Source organism: Pseudonaja textilis, chromosome 1 (assembly GCF_049901715.1).
Source record: "Pseudonaja textilis isolate UNSWEBS1 chromosome 1, rPseTex1.2, whole genome shotgun sequence".
Classification (NCBI taxonomy): domain Eukaryota; kingdom Metazoa; phylum Chordata; class Lepidosauria; order Squamata; family Elapidae; genus Pseudonaja; species Pseudonaja textilis.
This window is the reverse complement of record NC_141990.1, coordinates 199,095,040-199,122,932: the sequence shown is the minus strand read 5'-3', so window position 1 is coordinate 199,122,932 and position 27,893 is coordinate 199,095,040. Positions and strand designations below refer to the sequence as shown.

Sequence of the window (27,893 nt, the reverse complement as noted above, 5' to 3'; positions counted from 1 at the left end):
TAATCAACGACTAAACATTTTTTTTTATTTAAAAGAAAATAAATACTGCAGAAACAATAACCAAACATACAAAGTGACCAACATTTGTTAAAAAGTGATGTTCTGCTGAAACAGTTAACTTATTTCTCATTTTACAATACTTAAATACGGAAAGCACTTGCCAGCTTTTTTGTTTGTTTGTTTTTAATACTGCCATAAGCATACCGTTGCATTCATCAAAAAGCGTTATCACGGTGGCAATCAATAGATCTGGACTTTTCACGTGGAAGTACTTCAAAAATGAAGCACAGGAGAAAAATGCTGGCTTTTGAGAAGCCAGGCCTTCTCTGCAGAGCTCTGCAGTGTCTTTCAAAGCACAGCAACATCTGCAAACTATTTTTGAGATTGGCTTAGTGGATGTAACAATAGTCATCAGTCAGGGAAAAGGAATTTGACAGAATCTGGGTCACCCAAGTAATGTTTAATGATCACTGTCTGGATAGGCTTGCATTAGACCTTCAGGATTAATGCAATATCCTATTTCCACATGGGACCTGTTAAGGCTCCACCATTCTTTGGGCTCCTCCTCCCCCATTTCCTCAGAGTGCTCATTACAAGTAAACAGAAATGTGGAATAAGAGACGGTCATCCATACGCAGCCATTTCTCTCTCTCTCTCTTTCTCTCTCTCTGAGATACATTTTAATGGAACTAACTGGAGAAGGTTGGCTCATGTGCTAGCCGAAACAGAAAATATCCAGGACAGAACTGTAGAAAAGGTCATATAGCAAAACAGCACTTACTCTCTTACACACAGTGCTGTGGTTGGCCTCCTTCACACTAAAAGAGCTGGTTAGGAGGGCAGTAAGACTAAGCTCTTTTATAACTAACTCTTAGCACCATTTGTTGGATGTTGTTACTCTTCCACCTATGCCATTCTTGTTGTATACACCTCCTGAAGAAGCCATTGAAATCCAACTTAATTGTCAGCCCATTATCCAAAATGATGGGTCAAGCATGAAGGGCAAGATGTTGCATTCAAGGTCTGCTCTGAAAAAGGGATTCTTAAAACCCTTTTCCTTATCCATCCGTGTTTTTATAACAGTAGCTTTTAAAAAGTATTTAATTTGTTCCTTCACTCTAGTCCTCTCACACAACATATATTTTTAAAATCTAACAGCATTCTCCTCCAGAATAACTCATCCTATTTTTAAGGTTCAACTAAAAGGCAAAGATATATTCTTTGGAAAAAAACTAAAACTGCATCACAAGGCCAACATTCACAATGAAAGGAGTAGGAAAATCTTGACTTTAGATCTGAGAGTATTGTTTAGGATGTAATCAGAATCAAAGTTGGTGTTCAAAATAGACTGAAAATAAGCTTCCTCCAGAACATCATTTCCTTGGGTGCTACTTAACCCTTTAGCCACGTTAGCACATTCAAATAGCTTCATTCGTATTTGGTATTTCATCCAAGTAGCTTCACAACCCTTCAGCATCCATCTTTTCCCACTGATTCCCTACATACTGACCCCCTCAAGTACAGTTCTTGCCTACTAAGGGGAAACTGTGGCCTTTAAGCATTGGCATGCCCATACAATAGGCCATTTTCATTGGGCACTTCTTGTTGAGTTATCATCTATCCCCCCAAACACAAGGTCCTTGGCTATCTTGAGTGAGGAACTTGAGTCTTCACATCACTGTACAGCTCTTTGCTTTGTCCTTCCGCAGATCTGTGGTGACTGTGGTGAGTTCTGGTCGGCCTGGCATGTGTGAAATTCGTTTTGTTGCCCTCTGCGACTTGTTCCGCTTAACATTTTTATTAGTTTTGTTCACACAGGCTAGGGTCGCCACATGAAAAATGTCTCGTACGCTGTTTTCAGACTGCAAGGCTGAGCATTCAATATAAGTGGCTGCTCCAATCTGTTTGGCCATGTTTGCACCCTGAGAAGAAAGACAAAGGAGAGGCAGATATTAGCCCACAGCAAAAGTCAATTCAAACCTAAACAAAGTCATATTTGCTTTTGGGTAGAGCATTTAGGCAAATAAAATCAGACTTCTACATCTGATTGTCATTCAGATGTGTTAGAACTACAATTCCCAGAATCCAAACCAGCACATCCAATTCTAGGACTATTAACCTCAATGAATTTGGAGGACACTCAACCAATAAAGGCTGATCCTAGGTCTTATTGTCCACATCACAACCTTACATGATCTTTGACAGCAATTTGGACAGTGGACTCTTTAAGCAGTTTAATAGTCCAACAATAGCCACAAAGCCCTTACTGAACCACACCCATTTCAAGAGAGTACTTATAGAGAAGTAACAGAGTCAGATGATAGGCAACAATCATCAGGTCCTCAATTCTGGTTCAATGGTCTGCATGTTTCATGTTCGTATCAGCAGTCCTACTATGAAGTGTCTGTGTGTCCTCTCATTAACGGAGCTTATGGAATGGATTAGATATGACCGGCAACAAGTAGCAGTGAGGAAAAAAAAATAACTGAAGACTCCTAGCACAATTTTGCATGATATACATAAACCCAACACAGCAGACAAGACACATTTTCCTTCCCATGCTGAGCAAATTGCTTTAACTACTGCGGTACAGACCGCTCTTTTTGTAGCAACCAATGTAGGCTTTTGGGTTTGGGCTGTCTGCTACCTTTCCCCCTAAATACAAGGTTGAATAGTTCAGCTAGTTTAGATTATGACCTATAGTTGTTGACTTTAAAAACCCAATGGGCTTTAAAAGATGAAGCAAGCCATCCAAATGTGGTGAAGTTAAGCCACCTTCTTTGTTCTCTTAAAGGAATAGGATAGAGATCCTTGAGCTAAGATTCTGGACAGCAGATGGCATCTTTTTTTATCGCTAGTCAAGACTGGGAAAACCTGTAACCTGACTCTAAAATCATCCATATATGCTTCGACATAGGAAAGTCTAGCATTATACTATGTAGGCAAAGAAGAGTGTTTCAAGAAACCCTCAACTTTCACTAAGCCAACAATGAATAAACAAACTCTATGTTGTTTATCAATCAGATTTATAATTTTATTCCTCTGAGCTACTTAGTGCCCTAAAGCATCAGGGAGGGATACGAGTCACTTAAAACTGGAAGAAAAACAAATATTTGACTTTCCTGTTTGGTAATAATGCTTATTTGCTCAACCTGGACAGAGAAAAAAATGTTGTTCAACTAGAACTTAGAACAGTTTGCATACTCTGTACAAATATGAGTCTCACTACTGACGTTAAGGAACTGTCTCTTGTACTTTGTCACTGGAGAACTTCATGCCTAATGGAAATGAGCTGGAAGACATTCAGAAACCAAAGGTTGTTGGTTCTTTAGATAACAAGAGCTGGAGTTTTGAGTTGATTCTCAGAAGGAAAGCTGGATAATTTTGTGCGGAACTCAAACATTTTGGCAGAAAAATAAATCAAGATAATTAAATGACTTGTCTACAACTGAAGGGGCAACCAGATAGCTTCTGGAATTATCCATGACAATCAAGCTGCAGTGAGAAAGTTAAACTCACCAGGGCTACATGGGAAGCCACAGAGAAGTATTTGTTTCATATGTTATTTTACAAAGCTCCAATTTGGTGCCCACAAAAATGTAGTCCTGAAAGGCATAAGACTGTGGTTATGCTATATGCCATAAAGCCCTGATTCAAGGCCGCATGATTCTACTATCAAGATCAAACTTCCTCTATGAACCAAAAACAAAAAACCCCTTTCTCCATTTTATCATAGTATTCATCTATGTTGTCATCTGTAGGTTTTTACCCCTATCTATTCCTATAGATTCTGTATAGGAAAAAAATTCTTCATAAGATTCAATCACAGCTTGATAAAGTTTAGAAAGCAAACACTGTGTGAAGCAAAAAAAAAAAAAATCCCGATTATTTTCTTGACAATTCACATGGAACAAATTCCTGCGTCTTCGACAAAAATGGTTTCGTGTGTAATTTTTTTTAAAAAACAGGGAGGACTAATGACATAATTGTTTTGCTATATTATTGTTTTGCTTTTCTACTTTTAGCACGTATCACTTTTGAGATGTAAACATTGGGAGGGGGGGGGGGAAATGCCAACATTTCATGTGAAAGTTTTGTGAAAACTCAGCATCGTCTAACAAGTCCTTGTCAAGAGCTCATCAGATGTGATAGACCTAAAAAAGGTTGACAAATATCCTGAAGCTGTAGGATTTGAAGACACTGAAGACTGGGGCAAGGAACTATGTTATTTTCCAGACATAGCTGGACTGCATCTTCAAACATCATCACTATCAACCATTTGGCTTGGGGTTGATGTGATTTGGTGTTCAACAACAAACAAAAATCCACAAATTGTAAACCAGTTGTATGCCGGCTGAACTCAAGTTTTCTTTAAAGTATCATTACTGTTCTCAATGCAGTTTGAATCCATTTGCCTCAGGCAAATTTTTTGGAAGTGGGTTATTTGATGCTATTGTGTTACATCAGATCTAGGTTGATGCAGCTTTGTAACAATACAAAAAAAGGTGTTCTGCCATCTTCATCGGGGAAAAGGGTGGTAAATTAGACGTGCTTCCTACAGCCGTTTTTGTCTTATTGCTTATCACGACAAAAGGAAATACACATTCAGTTCACTTTTCCCACAAAGGGAGGAGAACGTTTTAAAGCCAAATGGACTCCTGCCCGGTTTAGCTATCCAGCTTGAGCAACACAGAAAAGGGGGAGGGAGACACAAAGCCTGCAGTTGTTGATAACATTTTCTGCAGATTATACTCTTGAGTTATCAAGGGGAGCAAACCTTATTCCTTTTGAAGTGGATTCTGTTCATAAAAAAGCTCTTCCATGAAGTCCTCAGTTGTGAGGAATTGGACTCCGGTAGGATACATGCAAACACATTTCTGCTATTTGTGCTGCCTTTACATATTGCATAGCTTGATTTCAACACAACCTATGGAATAAGCAGCAATGGGTAGGTTCATATAAACCATCAAGACTAGGTTTCACCCAACATGTTAAGGAGTGTTGGCATAGCAACATGCAATCGTTCACGCATAAGACTATTCCTTTAATATGAGCTTCACAATCTCTGTAGCGATGCTAGCATTGTTCAAATAAGGCCTTCCTACAAAAAGATCATCCAGTCTCTCTATCATGTCTTCCGGTCCAATGTGGGGACTGTGGCGTGGTGGCGCAGTGGTTAGAATGTAGTACTGCAGGCTGCTTCTGCTGACTGCCAGCTGCCAGCAGTTTGGCAGTTCGAAGCTCACTGGCTCAAGGTTGACTCAGCCTTCCATCCTTCCAAGGTGGGGTAAAATGAGGACCCAGATTGTTGGGGGGGCAATATTCTGTAAACCACTTAGAGAGGCTCCAGAGAGAACTCAAAGAAAATGTGCAGGCACCCAAATAAAAAAGACTTGTCCACTCATAGTTCAGATTTCAGTTATCTGTAGCTCTACCTGGACAAATTGAACCTGGGCTTTCTTAATTGCAGAGTGAGCTCTGCAAGTAACCAATGGCTCTCCGAGCACCATGAGTCAATAATTGACATTTTCTGGTTTCACGAAATTCTCAGTGCCTGTAGTAATTATGAATGGTGAAAATCAGTGTAGCGTCTACGTCTGTCTTTGCTACACTGTGTTACAAATAGAGATGGGAGGCATCATTAGAAAAGTCTGCAAGTAACAAGCAAAATATGGAATCGTCAGAACTTACCTGATCATATGACACCGGTGTCTGTCTGTGATTGGACAACTCTACCAGCGTACTAACATCTGTGCGCAGATCAGACTTGCAGCCAACCAAAAGCATTTTGGTGTTGGGGCAAAACTCTTGAATTTCTCCTTTCCACTGTAAAAAATAAGATATTCATGATTCTTGCAGTGCCATAATAACAAAGTAGAGCACCTTGCGTCACTGAGAAGTTTAAAGCGTTAATCCCTATCACGATTAGCTGTATACTTGAAGTGCTATGTAACAGTAAAGCATCCAATTAAAGTATTAAAGAGTGTTGGACTGTAATCCTACACACCCATATCTGTGAGTAAAATCAATCATAGGTAATAAAACATTTTTTTTTCTGAGCAAACATGCATAGGATTGTAAGGTTCAGCTCTACTCTGGATCAAATCATAAATGTCTGCCTTGTGATGTTAGGATGCACATTCAATCATTTTTGCATCATTTACATCCTCTGCATGTGCAGATGCCTATCGTTTAAATCCTTTTCTTCCAGTCGAAACTTATATGAATGCTTAAGTGCATATGGACTAGATCTCAATAGCCATTTCCCTCCACAGACTGAGTTTCTGAACTGCAGATATATAAAAGAGTGAAGGATTAGTACAATCCATGGACCATATGTGGTCCCAGTTGCATGCATGGGAAGGGGCAGAGGTTAAAAAAAAAATCAAGAATAGTCCCAGCATGAGCACATTCCTGTCCCTTTGCATGTCATAAGTGTGATACTTTGATTTATTTATTCAACTTATATGCCATCCATCTTGACTGACTCTGGGTGGCTTACAGTAGTATACTACTGCTTCATCTAGGCCTCCCTTTTAATATTTTTTAAAACTCTGGCCATAGATGTGACCCTAATATCTTCTTCTTCTCATCCTCATTCTCCTTTCCCTCCTCCAATATACAATCTCCCAACTATGGGCAATGGCAAATAACAGCAGCAGGTGGTTCTGAAGCAAATAAGTATATAAAACCTCTTATAGGTCTGGAAAAGTTTTTTTTTTTTTAAAGCTCCCTAAAAATGACAGGCATGGACTGAAAATTTCAAGGCAGCCCTGTTTGATGATGACATTATACCTCTTTCTTCTGCTCCCCCCCTCCCCAAAGGGTGCAGTCTCAGCTGAGTATGATCCTGCTGTACCTTAGAGGAACCAGCAAACCTCCATGCTGAAGTGAGAATTTTATTTCCTTAACATTTGCCCCAGGGAGAAAAATGAAGGGTGGCAAGAAGTGTTCACTGCATCATGATGTGATGAGAACTTTTAGATTAGCAGGAGGTTAGAGACATACATGCGTGTGAGAGAAAAGGAGAGAAAGTCTATAATATCTCCCGGTTTCTTTCATTATCCTGAAGTCTTTGGTGCTCACTGTATCTAAAAAGCTACTGTCCTACTGTGTTGCTGCTGTATATAAAACAGGAAGCAAATTCCACCCCCACTAGCCCTGATAATATTGTCTAGTTGGGTAATGAAATGTCTACAAGCAAATAACCAAGCTCAGAGTCCACCAAGGACTCCACATGCACACATTGTAGACAGAGATATGTGTGTATTATATTCACATCTAGTATCCATATATCTTTACATATGCACCACGGCCACCTCCAGTGTGTTTTAATGCAGAGTCGTCTCTTACATGGTTCACCAAAGATCAGAAGCCATCTGAAGGCAAATGGCCTGTCAGGACAAGTCTTATGTTAAAATTAGTGCTGCTAATTTTAAACCCATCCAAACTCCAGAGGGCTGAGGAAGAAAGGCTGGCAAACACGAAGCTCAGCATCCCCTGCAGAAAGCCCAGCTGCCCTGCGTTTGAATCATCATCACGACCAACCGACAGCCGAGATCTAATCGAGGGAGTTTCTGGGAGAGCAAGTTTCAACGGCTCCCTCAATTTCGTGTACCGTAATCATTAGATTAAACTGTGGTCTCAACCGGTATCACGCACAGGCACAAAATGAGGTTCTGTACAGCGTGAAAATGGACTTGCCTTCTTTTTAATATAAAGCAGCTTAAGCAGCAAACCTAGGTGTAGATTTCCTGACACTGCAGAAGGTGGAATGTGTTAGATCAGCAGCAATTCTAGAAATGGGCTACATTACAAAATGCATATCAGCCAGGCAGTTGGGGTGTGTGTGTGTGTGTGTGTGTGGGAATGGTAATCCAATTTAGTCACAATTAACCACAGAAAACACTGTTCCGATACTCCTCAATTTACAACCATAGTTGAGCCCAACATTTCTGTTGCTGAGTGAAACATTGGTTAAATAAATTTGCCCCATTTTACGACCTTTCTTGCCTCAGTCGTTAAGGTGAATCACTGCGGCTGTTAATAACACAGTTGTTAACAGTTGTTATTAAAATGTGGTCACCGAATCGGTAATAACACCGGTTGAATCCCACCCCTGATCACCTGTAATTGAATTGTATATAAGGCCCGGGCAGTTGTTCTTTTAACATACGTAGAAGATCATATGTGCATTCTCCGACTTCTCCCTATAGCTGAAGGTTTGTGTAAAACTAAAGCATGCCTAATATACACGAATGTATTGCTTTTTCAAATCCTTTAGTTCCTGGGATTCCCATCTATTTGTCTGTAAGTCCTTCTGAATATAATAGGCTCAATTTGATTACATTCCCAGTAAAACTATTTTCAATCGATGGGTGATAACTTATAGGAGTTTAGCATTAGCAATTCTCTGAATATTTCTTTTTGGAAAGTAATGAGAGATCTACTTCCCGTGTAATATATCAGGCAAGAGGAACTCTTGGATGCTTATTCAACTGGAATTCCTCACCATCCTGTTTGGTTCAGCTTGCTTTCAATGTTTTGGGAAGTTGAAATTCGGTATCACCTGGAAGTCTCAAAGATGCTTTTTCTTCTTCTTCAAAAGGCAATCGGACTGTTTTTTTTTTTCCTTGAGGAAGAAGAAGAAAACGTTTTGCTTCTCATTCAAGAAGCTTCATCAGTTCTGATGGAGGGTGGGGGATGGAACTGATGAAGCTTCTTGGAGGAGAAGTAAAATGTTTTTTTTTTCTTCTTCCTCGAGGAAAAAAATAGTCCAGCTACCTTTTGAAGGGAGAAAAAGCACCTTTGAGACAGCTATGACCAGGATTGCTGACAATCTCCACAGAATATCACCTGGAAGGACATGGATTCTTAATCATTATCCTGTTGCATTAAAAAAATATAGGGGAACAGTGTTCTTAGGCAAAGGCAGCCAAGAAAACTAGAAAATAATGTTTCAAGTATTTCATTAGCTTGACATCCCTCCTTGGCTTGATGAGATATCCTCCTTCTCCTCATAAATAGCATAGAGAAGAGGAGAATGTTCCATCTTTTTTTAGACTGGTTTTTCAAACAGTGTTTCTTGGTCCATTCATAATTCAAAGAAATAAAGACGGATCTTTCTAATTTTAGTCCCTTTCAATTACATTTCTGTCTACTCATATCCCTTTTATGTCATTTCTTCATTCATCTTCAATTGTTTTATATAATCACCAAAAGCAGACATTCCTTAGTATGTTTTATGTATTCACATACGTTTCCAGTTAGCCTAATATTATATTAAAATGTCATAAATGTTAGGAACAAGGTAGGCATATAGGGAATTATGAAATTCATAGGATAGTCAATTTTTCATAATGTCTGAGGTAAGAAACAAGTCAGATCATACTGCAATTAATAAAGATAAAATTCTACCCAAATCTAACAGTGGTTAATTTGGGGCCTAGGCTGAACACCTTCTTTGAGTCAACCAAATTAGTTCAGCTTCTGAGACCTTAAACCATGGATTATTTATCTGATTTCTGTAGCCACTCATCTGAACCAATGATTCTGGGTGGCATACATCATAAAATATAGAAACAATTAAAAACAAATGTTATATTTAAGAAGGAAAGATGAAGAAGCAATTTATTTTAAGAAGCAGCTGTACAAAATTACCATATTAGTCAATTAAAAAAGACACGGTTTGTAATTTGATTAAGAGTCAGATATTAATTTTCAGTATTCTCCTCCTTTTGAGAGCAGCGGCTTTTTTCTTGTCAATAAATAGTTTAACAATAAAATTGCCTTACACCAAACTTGAACCAGTGGAGAACCTGTTCTTTTTCAGATGTTCCTCAGCTATAATCTACAGGGGATCCTGTCAACTTGGCCAATGGTAAGGATGCTGGGATTTTGACAATCTAGTTTTTCAAGATTCAGATTATATGTTCCTCTACTGAGCTATGATTCCTGGCCAACATATAGCTCAAGAGATACATCCTTGATCCCTTTCAGTGCTAAGCTAAATATCTGAATTCAAATCCCAAGTAGAGAAACAAAAGTAGATGCCCAATGCTTGCCATCGGGAGCTGAATATGCTCGGGAAAATGATGAGCTATTCTTTTTATATATTTTCATTGTAGTCTACGCAGTAGCTGAATTTTTGCAATCCCCAGCCTGGATGATATATTTAAACATATAAAAATGAAAACTAGCGTTTCATAGATACACACATTTCTAAAAGACCTACCTTTTTCAATACGCTGTCAAGAGTTTCTGGACGGCTGATGTCAAAGCAAATTAAGACGGCATCAGAATCTGGATAGGAAAGTGGGCGGACATTATCATAATAAGGAGACCCTGTAAGAATAAATTAAATCAGGGTTATACAATAGAAAAACACACGTGTATCACAAAAGTATATGCCCCGAGAGTTTTAATCATGGCACATGACAATCACTTCTAATCCTGCGCTCCCCAAATGCATTAGATTTCAGCTCTGATGACAAGGCCTACGGTTGGGTTGGGAGAAATTAGAGAACTCTCATGGGTGTCACGTGTATCATGATTTCCTGATCCTCAACTTCAAGTGTCTGTCATCCATTAGAATCAGTAGGAAGCCCATATTAAAGGTCATTTCATTTAGGCTAGCTTCAGATGAAATGGCCACCATCTTTTGAACATGTCTCACATTTATTAAGTCGTAATCACATAGGGTAACCAACTGGGCACGCAGATCCTCTTCAACCCATTTCTTGTGGGCAGGTCACCTATCCGTAAATGAAGCAAGTGCTTAGGCAGCTGCCCAGAAAAAAGCTCTCACGTACAGTTTGGAAGGGAAACAACAATTTAAAATTGTTTTCGTCTCTCCGGAGAACTAAAACATGATTAAGCTCACTAAAAAAATCTCTTACATTTAGGCCAAGAGAGCCCAGGAGCTGTCTGCCTTCTTTTAAAAGGTCTACAGCTGTAGTAAAATGACACACACCTCTAATTTTCTGCTTCATGACTAATGTAGCTAGGTTCAATTTGTTACCTCAGCATTTTTCAGAACTAGATTGAATTCTAGATCTAAACACTATTATTAGGTTCACTTCAAACCCGAACCCTAGAGAAAATGTATGCTCAGCATTACTTTTGCAATACCCAAGGCAGCCAGTCAGCCTAATGTTCCAAAATGGGGAAAAAAATATGTACAATGCTTTAGAGCCTGTTCCCATAAATCCTTCCCAAGCGTTATCTCCCTATGAGAGATCCAGCTACTAATCTTTTCGTCACTCTGCAGATCTTTGTAGCTGCAAAGAAGAGTGCTGGGCGAGCAGTTGGATGCTTCATTAACTATACCCTCTTTTCATGTTGAACGACCATTCCTTCATTCATTCAGTGACCGTTCAATGGCGCTGAACGAGTGGGACTTACAATGGGTCTTGTTGCAGCATCCTGCAGTCCTGTGATGGCCACGGGCCACCTTCTGACGAGCAAAGTCAATAGCAAAGCTGACAGGAGGTCACAATCATTGGACCACGAGAGCTGCAACTGCATGGGATTCATCTCATGCAGCAACTGGGACTGCCACAACTGTCGTCACCGGTTGGTGCAGTCATGTGACCCTTAAGTGATCGCTTAAGTAATGGAGTTGCTGCTCCCAGTTGCCATCGTTAAGCAAAGACTTTTCCTTATAAAGTTCTAGGCACTCGCACCTTTAGCTTGTCACAACTTGTGACCCGATAATGCAACCACCAAAAACTCAATAAACATCCCGCTTATGTTCCCTGCCTAAGACTGGTATCAACCTAACTAGAGACACACGTCTACAAGAAGAGAAAAACTCTCTCGGGTCAAAGTCATCAATTAACTCAGCTGAGCATCCCATTTCCACAGAGTGGGCAACAAGAAGCAATGTGCTTGAGGACACAGACAATAGGACTTTTCTGCTGAAGCTCAGCAGTTAAAGTCAATCAGAAGAAAGCTGGAAGGGACCTTGGAAGGTCTTCTAGTCCAATCTCCTAATCAAGCAGGAGACCCTATACCAATGGTGGCTAAACTTTTGGGGCTCCTGGGCTGACAACTGTGCGCTTGCTTGCTTGTGCGTGACAGCACCCAGAAGGCAATGTGCCGGGGGGACATTCCCCCTGCGCATGCATGCACAGCCCCCCCGCACGCCTCTGTGCAGGTGTGCACGATCCCCCCACACGCCATGCAGCTGTGCATGCGTGTGTGGTCTTCCTGCATGCGCCACACGTCTCTGTGCATGCCCATGTGTCTCTTGCACACCCCCATTCCCACACATGTGCACCAAATACCCGACAACCAGCTGTCAGGCGGGCAGCGCTTGCACATGCTCAATAGACCTGCTCTAGCCAAGGGCTCGCGTGCCAACAGTAATGGCTCTTGCATGCCACTTCTGGCACACGTGCCCTAGCTTCGTCGTCATGGTCCTGTACCATTTCAGACAGGTGGCTGTTTAGTCTTTTCTTGAAAAAACTTCCAGAGATGAAACACTCACAACTTCTGAAGGCAAAGCTGTTCCACTGCTTAATTGTTCTCACTGTTAAGAAATTTATCCTTAATTCCAGGTTGCTTCTCTCTGTACAGTTGATTCTACTCAGTCATCATGATAACACTCATAGAATGTTCAGGCTACCCACAGCTTTGCGGATCACCAGATATGCAGCAAGGGTATAACTATGTCCCTACCCTAAGCAGTTATCTGGCCACAGTCGCCATAAGTCTGGCCTGCCTTTACACGAAACTATTAATTTTCTCTGTCCTATCTGTAGGGTCACTTCCATGGTACATCAGTAAAAGAATCCCCCCGTTTAATGACCTGCTCAAATCTATGATAGGTCATTAGAGAGAATTGGTCTTCTGGAATGCAGAATTCCACATCGCCTCCAGCCACACTGTCTTTGCAAGCAGCTCTCATGAAACTTAAAAGCCTGCTAGAACAGGCTGCTTCTTGAAGAAGTCAATGGCTTAAGTATTTTTAACTGGTTGAGTGGTCTCTCTCTCTCCCAGGAATCTGAAGAATTAGACTGCATCCTTAAAAACACATTTACTCCTAGTTATCATTGACCTGACACAAAATGGAGAAGAAACGAAATATCCTTTTGAGGAGCTCAATCAGCCAGGATATCTGTTCCATACCTACCTCAGATCCTTTTCTTAAACAAAACAAAACAAAAAGAAATTTGACAATCAGCATATGATGATTACTGCATAATCTCAATCCTAGACTATTTTATTTCCTGATGGATCCTTATTTTTCCTGATCTTGTTATTATTATTTTTTTATAGCACACCGTAGGGCTTTGGAGAGCCAGCCAAATCTTAGCAGGGATGGTGCTGGGATGACTACCAGGGGGTCTTCTCTTGGCAAACATTCTCTATCATTGTGCTGGATCAGGGTCCCCAAACTTGGCAACTTTAAAACTCGTGGACTTCAGGAGTTGAAGTCCATAAGTCTTAAAGTTGCCAAGTTTGGAGACCTCTGTGCTGGTTAGTTGGCTGCATACTTTTTGTTTTTGTTTTATTTATTTTTGTCAATTGCTTACAAAATAACAGGTATAAGTAAAAACATAGTTATGAATACATGGATACATATAAGAAAAATTAAAAAAAAATTAACAATCGGACAGGGATGGTAGACATGTTGATGCGCTTATGCATGCCCCGTACAGACCTCTTCGGAAAGGGGTGAGGTCAACAGTAGAAAGTCTAAGGTTAAAGTTATTGGGGTTTGGGGAAGAAACCACAGAGTCAGGTAGAGTATTCCAGACATTGACCAGTCTATTGCTGAAGTCGTATTTCCTGCAATCAAGTTTGGTGCGATTAATCTTGAGTTTGTATCTATTGTTTACTCCTGTATTGTTATGGTTGAAGCTGAAGTATTCATTGACAGGTAGGACACTGCAACGTATGATTTAATATACTATACTTAGATCAGACTGAAGGCGGTATAGTTCTAGGTTTTCTAGGTCTAGAATTTCGAGTCTGGTGGCATAAGGTATTCTGCAACGAGTAGAAGAGTGGAGAACTCTTCTTGTGAAATATTTCTGAACTTTCTCAACTGTGTTAATATCAGATACGTAATGTGGGTTCCAGACAGATGAGCTGTATTTGAGTAGTGGTCTAGCAAATGTTTTGTATGCTCTAGTTATTAGTGTAATATTACCAGAGAAAAAGCTACATAGGATTAAGTTAACAACTCTTAACGCCTTTTTGGCTATGTAGTTACAGTGGGCTCTAGCACTTAGGTCATTAGAGATGAGTACTCCAAGGTCCTTGACAGAATTTGGATCATCAACAAGGTCTTGACTATTCAGCCTGGGTTTTATTTTCTGATTTTTTTTTGCCAGTATGTAGGACAGAGCATTTATTTGTTGAGATTTGAAGTTGCCATTTGTTTGATCATTCTGATACACAGTTGAGGTCTTTTTGAAGGGTAGCAGTATTGTCTGTGGTATTGAACAGCTTTACATCATCAGCGAAGAGAATGCAGTTGCTCTTAATATGACCACAGAGGTCATTTATATAGAGTATGAAAAGAGTTGGTCCTAAAACACTGCCTTGGGGGACCCCACTGTTGACAGGTACAGAACTGGATAGGACGCTCCCAATTTTGACCATTTGTTGTCTGTTTGACAGGAATGGCAGAACTGTTTGCTGGAAGGTGACACGCAAACATTTGGTGATCAGATCACCTTTGGCTTTGGGGACCGAGCAATATTTAATACTTTAAATCTGCAGCATGCTACATATGAGTTAGGAGTTGTATAAAATGATAAATGAGCAGGATAGAGAGAATTCTGCAAAATGCCCCCTCTCCTGCTGTTCCAAGGTGTTTAAGGCAAACAGCAAAAGGAACTCATCTGGAAAAAAGGGCAGCTGGACCAAGAGGAAAGAATTTGAGGAATGCTACTTTTGAAGGAAACAGGAACATATGGAGCAAAGCCCCGGCCAGGAAAAGCTGATCTGTAATTTCCTTTCAAGTTTAATTTGGGGCTTATGTACTGATTGGAGAAGATTGCTCCTGGACATAGGCTAATTTCTCCCATTCTAAGGATCGAATGCTGAACAAGTTATTTAAAGTTCTAGAGGAAGAAGGAATCTCCTTAGTTTTCCATTAGCCCTCATTCAAATACTACATACAATGAAGATAGTTGATGGCACAATTTTCTCACCATTTCTGTAGTATTACTGCAGGTTTTGGATTAGGAACGGAGAAGCAGTACCCCAAAAGAAAAACATATGAAGTTGGGCATCTCAAATGGTCTTCTACAAGATGTGTATTTATAGTGTCAACAGCAGAGCTAACTTTTATACAGGGATAATAAACCTGAAGCATCTCACTGACTCCTGCTGAAACCTGGCAACATAGCCAAACATTTCATAGACAGAACAGTTATTACTGTAATAGGGTTGCTATAGAGAAAAATATAAGCACATTTCCTCAAAGCTAGAGTTTAAGAAGCAACTTCTAGAGTGACTTATCCCAAACCTAGATGTTATCCAGATGTGTAGACAATTCCCAAAATTCTCAGGAATGCTCAAGCTGGCCAAAGAATTCACATCTAGAGAAGAAAGCTTATGCTAAAGTAACTCCAAGGGGCCTATCGCATTACAATTCTGAATGTGATAGAAATATTTAATAGCCATTAAATATTTGTGAAATAGTGTATTTATTTAATTTTAAATGCAAATGGTGAGAGAGACTCCTCGCCTCTCTCTAAATATATTCTGTGACCTGTCATTCAGAGTTAAAATATAGCCTTCACCCCCCAAAAGTTATTTACTCTTGGAGAATACAGATTGTTTTAAATCAAGTGAGATTATTTGTCCATCTAAACCAGGAGTGGGGAACTATGGCCTTTTTATCATCTGTGAACTACAACTCCCAGAATTCCTTTGTTGTTGTTAGTTGTGAAGTCGTGATGCCATGGACAATGTTCCTCCAGGCCTTCCCATCCTCTACCATCTTCTGGAGTCCATTTAAGCTCATGCCTACTGCTTCAGTGATTCCATCCAGCCACCTCATTCTCTGCTGTCCCCTTCTTCTATTGCCCTCAATCGCTCCCAGCATTAGGCTCTTCTCCAGTGAGTCCTACCTTCTCATTAGGTGGCCAAAGTATTTGAGTTTCAACTTCAGGATCTGGCCTTCTAAAGAGCAGTCAGGGTTGATCTCCTCTAGGACTGACCAGTTTGATCCAAGGGACTCGCAGGAGTCTTCTCCAGCACCACAGTTCAAAGGCCTCAATTCTTTCTCAGCCTTTCTTATTGTCCAACTTTCACAGCCATACATCGCAACTGGGAAAACCATAGCCTTGACTATATGTACGTACCAGAATTCCTAAGACAGCATAAATCGTAAAAGGGCCATGATTCCCCACTCCTGATCTAAAGAAACATAACTAACCCTGCTTAGCACAAATTTACCAAGGACATCTTGCCAAGTTCTTTTCCACAACATGCCACCAGATTATTTTCCCTGGGATATGAAAGTTGAAGTCTTTTGCAATTAAGTTAGTGCTGTGCTGACCCCGCCTTTTAAGACAAAAATGTTCTTGTCTGGACTTTCCTGAGTTTATTCATTGGGCACCTGCAACTGACATCCTACAAATGCTTATGTTGTATTCAGATGCAATATCAGACCATGGTTTCTTGTGATGAACTCAACCTCCAAGTGGCCTCTTCATGTCTGTTTTTCAGTAGTGTTGGGAGAAGTTTCTGCTGACCTTTCCTGAGCCACAATCAGAGAGTAGATGATCACTTTTTGCTCCTACCAAGGCTTTCTCTCACAAAAAAGGCCCAAATTGTTGGACTTGGCCATTACAACCTGCTTTGCATTCCTTTAAAGGACAAAGTCACTGGTCCCACCTGCCCTCTCCTGATAAAAGAGTTCAAGTAACATATATAAAGCTCCACGTTATATATATTTTTGCTGGCAAGGCCATGTATTGGCGACCATTAATTAGCTGGCCAAAATCTAAGTTATACTTTTATGGCACACCCACAATCAATTAAAAAAATGTAACCATGATCATAGGTTTTTAAGCTGGTATTCCAATACCACTGTTCTCTCAAGTGCAACCCACTGATAACCAGATATTATGCTTTATCATCATGCTATAAAACCTTGACTAACTTCGGGGAAATGCACAATATTTTAATTTCCGACCTACAGCTATTGTGTAGCTCTTAGCATGGGTGCCACCTTCTCTTCTCAACATTCTTGAGACAGGCACAGGCACGATGAACTCTTAACTTCTAAGGTTCATTAAATTTTGGATAGAGATATTGCTTGCATAAGAGAAGAATGAAGCACCTCGCCCCAAAAATATAATAACAATTCTTTAGACACATACCTAAGTGTTCAGTCATCACCCAGGAGATTTACACACCATATATGTACATGTCTATGAATGATATACTGATATGCCAGAGTCACCTTATTTAATTATAAATGTGCTGAATCCAACGATAGTAGAAACCAATCTGGCGTTCTTATCTGGGAAAAAATGTGAGGGAATGACTGAGGAATGTTACTGTATGCTGCATCTTTTAAGACTATATAGTTACAGTATGCTTCCCAAGAAATGTATTTTCTTTCAAAAGCCATCCTTTATTTCGGCCCAAGGAAGTCAGCAGTTAGGAACAAAAGCATCAAGATGGAATTCAATAGGGCATTTTATCCTCCCAACCTTTTTACTTAGAACAAAATCCTCAGTGCTGAGGCATCTTGAGAATGTGTGCTAAATCTAAAAAGTCTCTTTTCAAGAGAGCTCAATAGCAGTCTGTTCAATCTTTCCCCAAGATGGTTTTTTTTTAAAAAAAACTGAAACCCTGCCCAAAACAGAGAAATGGTCCAGATTGAGTTAGATCACTGTACATCCGATGAATATTTGGACTCAGAATTCATTACATCAATGAAGTTCACAGAGATTAGGAATCTGCGTTAAGTGTTGATATAGTCTTCTGAGGTCAAAGTTTACTGCTGGAAAGCTAACGTTCCATGTCAAGCTTGCCTCCTTAACACATTTGTTTCAGTAATCATTTGGGGAAGGGGTGGGAGTAGGGGGTTGCTCTAGGCCAGTGGTGGCTAACCTTTCTGGGCTCCTGTGCCAAAAATTGTGTGTGCGCTTGCACACTCACACTCGCGTGCCACAACTCAGAAGGCAATGTGCCCATGCTCCCTACTCATGCACGTGTAATCCCCATCCACACACACACCCGCCATCCCCTTACCAACTCTGTGCCTCACAGCTGATTTTCGGCCCGTTTGAGGCCTTTTTCGGCCTCCCAAAGGCTTGAGGAAGGCTTCTGCAGGCTTTGCAGGCCGAAAACTAGCCCTGTTTTGTCACCTCCGGTATTTTCGGAAAAACAGAAAGTGATGAAACGGGACTAGTTTTCGGCCTGCAGAAGCCTCCCTCAAGCCTTTGGGAGGCCGGAAAAGGCCTCAAGCCGGCCGAAAATCAGCTGTGAGGCACGCGCATGCCCAGTGAGGTAAGTTTGTCTGCAGCTTGCGTGCCGGCACAGATGGCTTTGCATGTCAACCATCACTGCTCTAGGCAAAAATAATTTTCTGTCCAATCTACTGTGCATACTACTTATTACAGGTAAACTTACAACAGTTCATTTTAGTGACCTTTCAAAGTTACAATGGCACTGAAAAAAGTGACTCATATAACCATTTTTCAGAGTTACAACCATTGCAGCCTCCCCTCGACCATGTGATCAAAATTCAGGTGCTTGGCCATACTTGGTTCATACTTTGGACCATTGCTGCGTCCCAAGGTCATGGGATCCCCTTTTGCAACCTTCTGACAAGCAAAAGTCAACAGGGAAGCTGCAGATTCACCTGTAATCCTATCACTCACATATCAATTGTAATACATCGACAAGCTAGAATTTTCAATGTATTCTGTAATATTTATCGATTATTTTATCTGTTAAAAACTATTTTATCTAATGCTACATTTTAGATTAGATTTTTATTTTGCTGTTTGGATCTTTTGGTCATAAATAAAGTTATTACTTGAACAATTTTGGACAGTCAAGTTATCTATAAAGGGAAAGAAGACAAGGAAATGTTTCATGGCACATCACAGCGCAAACTCCGTTCTTTATGTATTTGCATGCCAAGTTGCAACACAAATGCGAGAGAGCAGATCTTGTGCCACAACATCACAACATGCACTCCATATGTTGGTATCCTTGTTATTAGGAAAGGACATTTAGGCTTCTCTAAGCCTGATCTATAGCTGACACCTTGATCCCACTTGTCAACCTGACATGGCTATATGCAGGTTCTCTAGCTTCATTCCGACCATTTCTCTCCCAGTTTTTCCTTCTTGCTGCCTGATGAAAGTTTCCCCTTGTTGCCTGATCAAGATTTCTAATATACGTTCAAAAGCTTGTCCATCGTTTTAGGACCATTGAAAAGTAGGTCTAATAAGCACGAGAGCAATAGCACTTAGACTTCACAGTGTTTTACAACCCTGAGTTTTTTTACAGAGCCAGCATATTGCCCCCCCCCCAAAAAAAAAAATCTGGGTCCCCATTTTACTGGCTTTGGAAGGATGGAAGGTTGAGTCAACCTTGCACCGATCAGGATTGAACTGCTGGCAGTGGGCAGAGTCAGCCTGCAATACTGCATTCTAACCACTGCGCCACCAGGGCTAATTTTAAACACAAAATGTAAAATGAGCACTAAGACCAGCAGAAAAGAGTAGTGCCTGACAGTGTAACAGTAACTTGTAATAACTGTTGATCACCATTTTTATCAGGGATCTGCCACTGATCTAGGAATAAAAGGCTGACCCACTGCCTCCAGTACCAGTTCCCTAAGCTGAGCGGGTGATCAGTTTATATGCTTATCTTCCAGATGTCACACATGAAAAAGCTTCTTAAACTCAATTAAGTTATCATGGGTGGCTTTTATAATCAAAGCTAGCCCATATAACAATCCTGATTGCTAAACTGATCAAGGAGATGAAATGTCCCCTGAAATTATACCATATTTTCAGGCTACTCCAACATTCCAAAAGGCCACAGAATGCTTCAGAAGACAAATTACTTTGACCTATGATAACATTCTTTGAGGATTTATGGGAGTTGAAACCCAACCCATCTAGGAAGACTATGTTTGGATTACCCTAGTAGATTAATATCAAAATCAATCAATCTGAAAGTTGTCAAGGCCCCTTGGTATGCCATCGTGGTTTTTTTTTTTAATTAAACTTAATCAAAATTCATATATTAGCTACCTTCGATGTCCTATGATTTAGCACTGGGTAACCGTATAACTGTGAAATCTGAACGCCTGAAAACAATTTGAATAAGAGAGTATAAAAACATCTGCTAGGTGTGATGGATAGACTATTTAACATAAAGAAAAAAAACCCCAGTAAACATACATTTGGTTTTCATTTCAGGTGCTTTAAATTCTTAATATAGCAAAATAAAGCTGCTAAAATGAGTTCATTTTCTGTGGCAACAATCTGTATTAATATGACTGTGAAAGAATAAATAATTTACTGCAAATTATTTTCCAATAACTGCAACAAGGAAGACAGTGATTTGTCCAATCTGATTGGTACACTTCATGTGCAATTTAGATTAATGAGACAATATTAGAACACTCTCCTAGGGTGGGTACTTTGTGGAGTGTAATATTAATATTTTAGTACATTTTACAGGTTATGACTTACAGCTTTTTTTTTCTTTTTGATCCCCTTGTATCATATTAACTCCTCATAACTGCCTGGGCAAAGCCCTCCAGTTTTCTGGCAAGATTTTGGTAGTGATTTGCCCTTATTATCTTCCTAAGCTTGAGCAAAAGAGGGATGGACCCAAGGTCACCCAACTGGCTTTGTACCTCAAGTGGGCCAAGAACTGAAGGTCTCCTAGTTTCTAGCCTGATGCCTTAACCATTAAACCAAACTGGCTCTCATCTTGCAGGATATCAAAAAGATTGGCAACTTTCAAACTTCAGGAACTCCCCAAGTCCACTTTTTGTGAGGAAGTCTCCTCTGAACAAGCTAACACGATTCTGCACAATTTTGAATTGGGAAATAATGAAAACCTTGAGATAATATATAAAAGAGGCAGAAGATCATTTCAAAAGAAACAGCAGCATTCCCATCAAAAACCAAGGTCACCCACATGAATAATGGAGCCTCCTCGACTTTGCTATAGATATATCTCACCACTTAGAATCGCTAAAGGATTGCCCACCCCTGTCATAAGTGGTCAATCTGAATCAGGAGCTCATAATCAGAAGTGGGGTCCACCTTGAAGGGAAGAGAGAGCTGCTAAGCTGCCTTCTCATGGTATAGATGCTTTAAGCATGTCAGAAAGGCAGTGCTGCCTTTATTAGATTTATAACACAAAACACTGTGCAGGCTGGACTGCACTCTCTCACATTTTACAATTTGAGATCTGGGCTTTTACAAAAATGGCTCTAAAGCATCTCTACTGGTTTCTATTTGAATGTTTGCAATCCCAGCAGGTCTAGGCGTAGATTAAAGCATAACACATTCGGATGTTTATTGTACTTGCTGATTTCTAAACCTTTGCACGAATTTTAAGCCCAAATGGATAGATTTGGTCAAACAGCAATTAACTGCTGTTAATTGAGAACACTACTCATCCAGGAATGTTTATCCCAAATGTACAGTGAAATAAAATAGACCTACTCACTTAATGAGAACACAAGTGATTAAGAGTCATATTGAAATGTTTTGGGATCCTCAACCAACATTTGAAGGATGAGCACTACCCAAGTAGTATCATTAAAAGTGAGGCATTATTTTCTTGAATTGTGTTCAAGACTAGTTCTGGTAGACATGAAGTCTATAAAAATTCACTCTAAATAAACTACATAATGGAACACCACATTTCCCCCATGCATAAACTCATACCAACTTTGGGATTTCTCAATGAGAAATTGTCCTTTTGTTCTTTTTATTCTGTTTTGCCATCCTTTTGCCCCAATTATCATCTATAGTCAAGCAAATGTTTCCCCTATGTCATTAATAGGGTTGATCATATAGTCCTGTAGGTGCTGATAGCCAATTTCCTAGCCAGCACAGCCAGTGATAAAGATGGCAATGAAAGCTGGATTCTACTATTGAGGATCAAAGGTTGACTATTTCAGACCATTATATTGATATTTATTGCTACTCTGATATTTGAGACGTGTCCTACTCAAGCAATCAGACTTTAATGCAAAGTTTATGCAGTTCAAAGTAGGCCTAGATTTTCATTCAGAGACATGCTACAGTCCTATAATCTCTAGACAAGAATATGTCTAGTAAACAGAACAGTCTTCTCCTCTACAGTAAGCTTGCAAAAGATATGCTAATCTTTAACAAAGATGAGAAGGATAGTAACAGACTAAGGTTTCTCTACCCAGTAATTCGCAGGTGTGAGTAATACAGATGAGGATTACTTTTTTTTTAGAGTTATAGCCCCTGCTTATTAAGCACCTAAAAAATACCAGAGGGCAGTGTAGAAGAGATCTTAGGACACCGATGAGCAAAAGAACTCAAGATACAGAAACATAATAATTAAGAATCAAGGCAATCTTCTTAAAGTTTTTGAAGTCGGTTTCATCATATCCTGTTGGAATTGGAAGGCTATCTTTGATTCATGCCAGGAAGAAATTGTTCTATTTTGTTTAGCAACATAAAAATGCTGGGATAATTAATCCAGTAAATGCCAGATTTTTTAAAAAAACTGTTAATTCTCTTCACCTTCAGTTAATAGGGCATCAGGCCAAGAGCAGTGGGAACCACAGCCCAAAATATCTAGGCAGCTGATACTTAACAACCAATTTATAACTCCAAGAATGGCTAAAATATGTCAGTAGAACCCTAATCTGAAGTGGTTGGCTTAGATTTAGAATAAGGCCCATTGCTTTAATGGAATTTAACTCTCACTCGTTAAGTTTAAAAACAAAATGTTTCTCCAGGCCACCCTAACCATGTACCATAGTTTAGGAGATCTCCAGCTTTGAACAAAAGCACAAATTCTGAGGTTTTTGTGTTAATTTTCCTTCACTGCCCTTCTCCATTTCATGCTTCTTCTCCTGCTACGGGGTCGAAGGAGAGAATTTAATTCTGCTCTATCCCAGTGGAGCGAGAAAAGCAGCACACATTCCTCTGTCGGGGGAGGAGGAAAGAGAAAAAGAATCAGAGCTGCGGGCCTCCCAGCTGTCATCCACATCTGGAAGCCTGCATTCCAATGATGCCAACAGCAGTAATGTGCTGTGAAGATTGCTAAAGCAGAAAGGACTTAATTGTGGTGTCTTCAAAAGAGCTGTAGAAACGTTGCCCAATGTACAAGACAAGCAAGGCCTGCCATTTGGGGCTTTTATTAACATCCTTTCGCCATCGGGCCATTCTTTGTACCACAACGTGATTTCATAACGTTGCTTCCTGCAACCGGCAGACAAACATTTGTTCTAATACATAAAAGTGTTTTTAAAACCAGAGAGAACTTTGTACTTTGTGCGTTAGGCTGTAAAACAGGCGTCCTCCTCAGCAACTCTTGGGGTTTCTTTGCCTCAGAAGAATGCTAATTCACTGGGTGGTCTTACACACAACAGGCTTAAAGCAATACAGACAAGAGTTCAGATTGCTTTGTCATTCACATCCTCCTGTACCCTTCTTTATCTCCCACCCCTTGTCTTCTTCAGTAGCGTGTTTTGTTTTAATCACCATAAATGACAGTAAACCAGGAAGATTCTATTTGTTCTGTACTCAGAATTTTATAGATCTCATCTCTGGGGTTGGATTTATATATAAAATCAGTCAGAAGAGAAGGTTAGAGAGAAGTAAACTTCCTTATGGCCTTAGAAGAGACTTCTAAGCTACTTTGGTAATACATCAGCTGCATATTAATTTAATAAGTAAAATACTGAAAGGAGCAGATTCCAGCATTCTCTGCTTTTGCTCTTCATGGAATGCTGTGCTTGAACAAAAGTGTTTATTTCATTGCTAAATGGAGCTGATTTTATTAGGCTGAGACAGACTCTAGGATTTGCAGTGGTGCTTGAGAATACAAAATCCTGCAGGTGCTGAAAGCTTGTTTTAGAAGAGAATTCAGCCTTATGCAAGTCCTGAGGGGCATCAATGGATCTGTGTACATTGCTCCTAGCATCTCCTTGCACAGTTCATCGTAAAGCTCTTTACAGATTTGGCCTGAAGGTCTAAAGAAGTTATAAATATGCTCCATATTTACATGAAGTATAATCATTTTATAGATCTCCACCAGAAAAAACAAGATTATTCTCTTTATACTATTATTGCCTCAGTCTCTCAGAAATGATCCAGGTTACACTTTTTTCTTTAATTTCTCCCACCGTCTCAACATTATTGCCTTAGGATAGAACATGGGCTGAGGTGACAGTATCTACAAACCTAGCATTAAATCACCGGATGGCCTAGCGGAAAGGCAAAGTCTCAAGAGGATGATTTATGGGGCAGAAAATTCATTTGGAAGACTGCGAGACAATCTGGTGCACAGCAGAAGGGTGGAAATAGCAATGGTTTCCAGTGTTGTAATTTAGCCAGGTGGAGGCCAGGGAAAGAGAAGGACCATCATTCAGATGTAAGTAAGTACAAACAATGGATGCTAGAGGCCCAGGGTTCAAGCTCGGATATCCCCATGTAGGTGGGGAAGATTCTTGTTTGAAAGCCACAGGATCATTGTTAGTCAATTCATGTCGATCTAGTTCCTAGACTTAGCAAACAAGGCTTCATGATTCCTGGGCCTACTTTACTTTAAGCAGCAACTAAAATGACCAAATTTTATCAGGTACACAACAATATGGCTCAGTTGAGAGTAAATCCTGTCATTTATTTTCCTCAATAAACCTGAGGTGACCTGAATATGATAATTTCAAGTCTATGTCCAAATTACTGGAGATCCCAAGACAAATTTTTTACAGAAGACCCCTTTTCTTACCGCTGGTTAAACAATTGAAAGGCATAAAGTTTGTTCAGCTGCTGAATTTCAGCAACCCACTCCTCAATTATCTATCTTGTCACTACCCCTTTTCTAGAATTACTTGACTGCATATCTTGAAGTATGCTCAGGCATAAAACTCATATTTGCCTTTAAACTTCTTTCAGCTTTTTGTCAAATTCCATTTCAAAAGCTTTTCCACCCCCTGCTGGATGTATTGTCAAATCCTCCAGGGATTACACCCCCATGCCAAAATCACCTCATGATCCACTAAGTGAAGGACTTCCTACACGTTTTTGTGGTGGAGAGTATTTGGGGGGAAGAAAATATGTGGGAAATGCATGCCAAAACAGCAGGGAAAAAAATCCAGCAACACACACACACACACACACGCACACCCCCAATCTATGCTGGCATATGTGTATTTACTCATTTTCTTGCGGCTGTATAAATTACATATTACCAGAAGGAGAACACATGCCGGCTCCCCCCAGCCGTGGAGGAAAATATTAAAAAGAATGGCTCACAATAGGCCAGTATAACCTTCTCCCATCTGTTCAGCTAATTACCCTAAGACCCTTGAGAGAATTAAAAATAAGAGGGAAGGAGAGGGGGAGTCAGGTAAACATGATGGAAGCATTAACCACACTGCAGAAAGAGTTACAATTAAAACAAAGGAAGGGAGGAGGAGGGGACACAATACTTTATGTCAAAATCTGACACATGCACACACACAGATCCCTCTGAAAAAGGCAGCTTTCTAGATGGCAAGTAATTACTTCATCAACAGGGTGTTAACAGAGGTTTTAGTGAAGCCTTATAATTACGACACAAGGCAGCTATGAGTCACTGGAATGGCATGGAAACAGAAGGGGAGAATTCCTGCTACACAGCCAGGCTCTTACCCGAAGTGTCCCAGAGGCTGAGCTCTATCCTCTGCGTGTCTATTTCAAAACTGGCGGTGTAATTCTCAAACACAGTGGGCACGTAATTCTAGGCAACAAAAAGAGAGAAGAACAGTGTTACGGTCGCTTGGAAGTGAACAGCACATCACTTTTAACATTTTTTTGTCTCTCCTTACGGAAGATTCACAGACTTGGAAAGGAACACAAATCTTTCCCAGGATCTCTCAGCCACCGGTCATGCCTTTAATTCTTTAATAGCACTTTCCTTTATTGCTTTAGAACGTATGCACAATTGCGGCATCAGGCTCTCTTCACGCCTCCCTCCAACCAAGTTTATCCTCCTCAGATCTTGAAAGTCAAGCCAGCCTTTTGGGTTATTCACACTTGGCCAAAGGTCAGGGTAGACAGGACTAATGGGAGTCGTCCTTCGTGGGCACCAGCTCAGGGAAAGACAAATTAAAATGGATTCTGTTCCCAGATGAGGAATCTTGCCTCCTTTGCAGTACTCAAATCTTGAGTGGGCAGGGGTCTAGATGCCCCCACTCCAATGGTTATCTCCTTCCCCATCCCTCACAAAATATCTTTTCAGGAGGGAAAGATACAATAGGTGTAGCTGGACAAAGTCCTGCTGGAGTTTTTCTGCATGCACACAAGTATGCTTTAAACAGATTCTTAGGGCTTCACGCCCTCACTTAAACAAGTTAAATTTACCAAATCAAAGGGTCGCTAAATATACTAAATTTAACTCAACTGCTTATAAGTAAGTTCAGCAAATCTTTACTCCGAGGAAGTCAAGCCTGGTTTCTAAAGAGTGGAGGAAGGATAAAGGACAGAGGCTAGAAGTCGCAGGCATCCAATCCCATTTCCTCACTCATGATTTATAAGGCAATGAACCAGTCCCGGGCTAATATATCAGCCAAGGAAGACAGGTTTTATGTCACCACCGGGGTGGCTGGGTGACACTATCAATCACGAGCGAGGAAGCGGCTTTAATCCGGACAGCAACAACCATCGGGATCCAGACCTCAGAAGAAAGACTTGGAGAGTTTCATTGTAAAAACTGAGATCCTGACGATCGCAGTCACCCCCCGCCCACCCCCCGCCCCCCGCATCTTCACCATCCCCAACCCGGGTCCGGGACAGGCTAATTTCTCGACCGCGGGATCCGGGATCCGGTCGCATTTCGCATTCACCGAGCGGCACGAGAGAGACCGTTCCCTGGGAAATCCAGCCGAAACGATGCTTAAAATAAAATAAATAATAATAATTTTTTAAAAAAAAAACTTCGAGAGGGATCCCCGAGGTTGGCGGGGGGGGGGCAACTTACCTCGGGAAAGCAGTCCTTGGCAAAGACGTGAAGCAACGCCGTCTTCCCACATTGCGTATCTCCCACCACCACTATTTTGCACTTCACATTCTGATTAGGGTCCATGATCGATTTGCTGGTTAATTTCTGGCTAGCTCTTCTTTCCTTCATTGAGATGTCCGTAATCTTTGGATTTCTTCCTCTCTCTCTGATTTAAAAAAAAAAAAAACAACCCACGCAAGTTACCAGTTTCGAGGGGCGAGGAGGCGATCCAAAGCGCAAAAGGAAATCTCCTGCCAAACCAGGGCGCGCTCGCGGGATCCTTTGAATCACAGCTACTCGGCTCCCCACCTCTCCGCGCCGGATCCTAAGGCAAACTGCTTTGTTTCACTCCGCCCTGCCGGGATTTATATGCCCCGCCGCCTTCCAATCCGAGGCTCAAGGAAAGAAAGGAGCGATCCGCCTCCTTCCCCTTTTATGGGTTTGCTAGAAGTCGGCCAGGCACCGACGGCAATCGGCCGAGACGCGCCCTCTAGGGGAGAAACCGCCGGGAAGTAACGCGGCCCGTGGCGGGAAGGAGAAATCATCTCAGCCCGCTGGGAAGCGGCCATCCAAGTGCTATTTGACAAAGGGCCTCGGCTCAGTACAGGCAGTCCTCGATTTACGACCACAGCGGAGCCCAACAGTTCTGGGGTTAAGAGAGAGATTTGCCAAGTGAGTTTTGCCCC

General features: G+C 40.7%; 1 protein-coding gene across 2 annotated transcripts; it reads right to left on the bottom strand.

Annotated features, from left to right (window-relative positions):
- On the bottom strand, positions 1 to 27,549 carry RND3 (Rho family GTPase 3). 2 transcript variants are annotated; one of them, XM_026697231.2, is made up of 5 exons: positions 27,187 to 27,549; positions 25,860 to 25,947; positions 10,235 to 10,344; positions 5,692 to 5,826; positions 1 to 1,922 (listed from the first exon to the last, which is right to left on the bottom strand). In XM_026697231.2, exons 1-5 carry the CDS (start codon positions 27,334 to 27,336, stop codon positions 1,671 to 1,673), a joined length of 735 nt encoding a protein of 244 aa, XP_026553016.1. In that variant the 5' UTR covers positions 27,337 to 27,549; the 3' UTR covers positions 1 to 1,670. The 2 variants fall into 2 exon arrangements, with proteins under 2 accessions (XP_026553016.1, XP_087776396.1); XM_087920270.1 differs by lacking the exon at positions 1 to 1,922 and adding an exon at positions 4,649 to 4,927.
- Between the last annotated feature and the right edge of the window lie 344 nt (positions 27,550 to 27,893).

What these genes read in the sequence shown, in the direction of transcription:
- RND3 (XM_026697231.2), bottom strand. Translation starts at nt 27,336, where the DNA reads ATGAAGGAAAGAAGAGCTAGCCAGAAATTAACCAGCAAATCGATCATG. An exon ending in CCAAGGACTGCTTTCCCGAG is followed by an intron (nt 25,948 to 27,186) that starts GTAAGTTGCCCC and finishes TTTGTTGCCTAG; the next exon opens with AATTACGTGCCCACTGTGTT. An exon ending in TTGACAGCGTATTGAAAAAG is followed by an intron (nt 5,827 to 10,234) that starts GTAGGTCTTTTA and finishes TATTTTTTACAG; the next exon opens with TGGAAAGGAGAAATTCAAGA.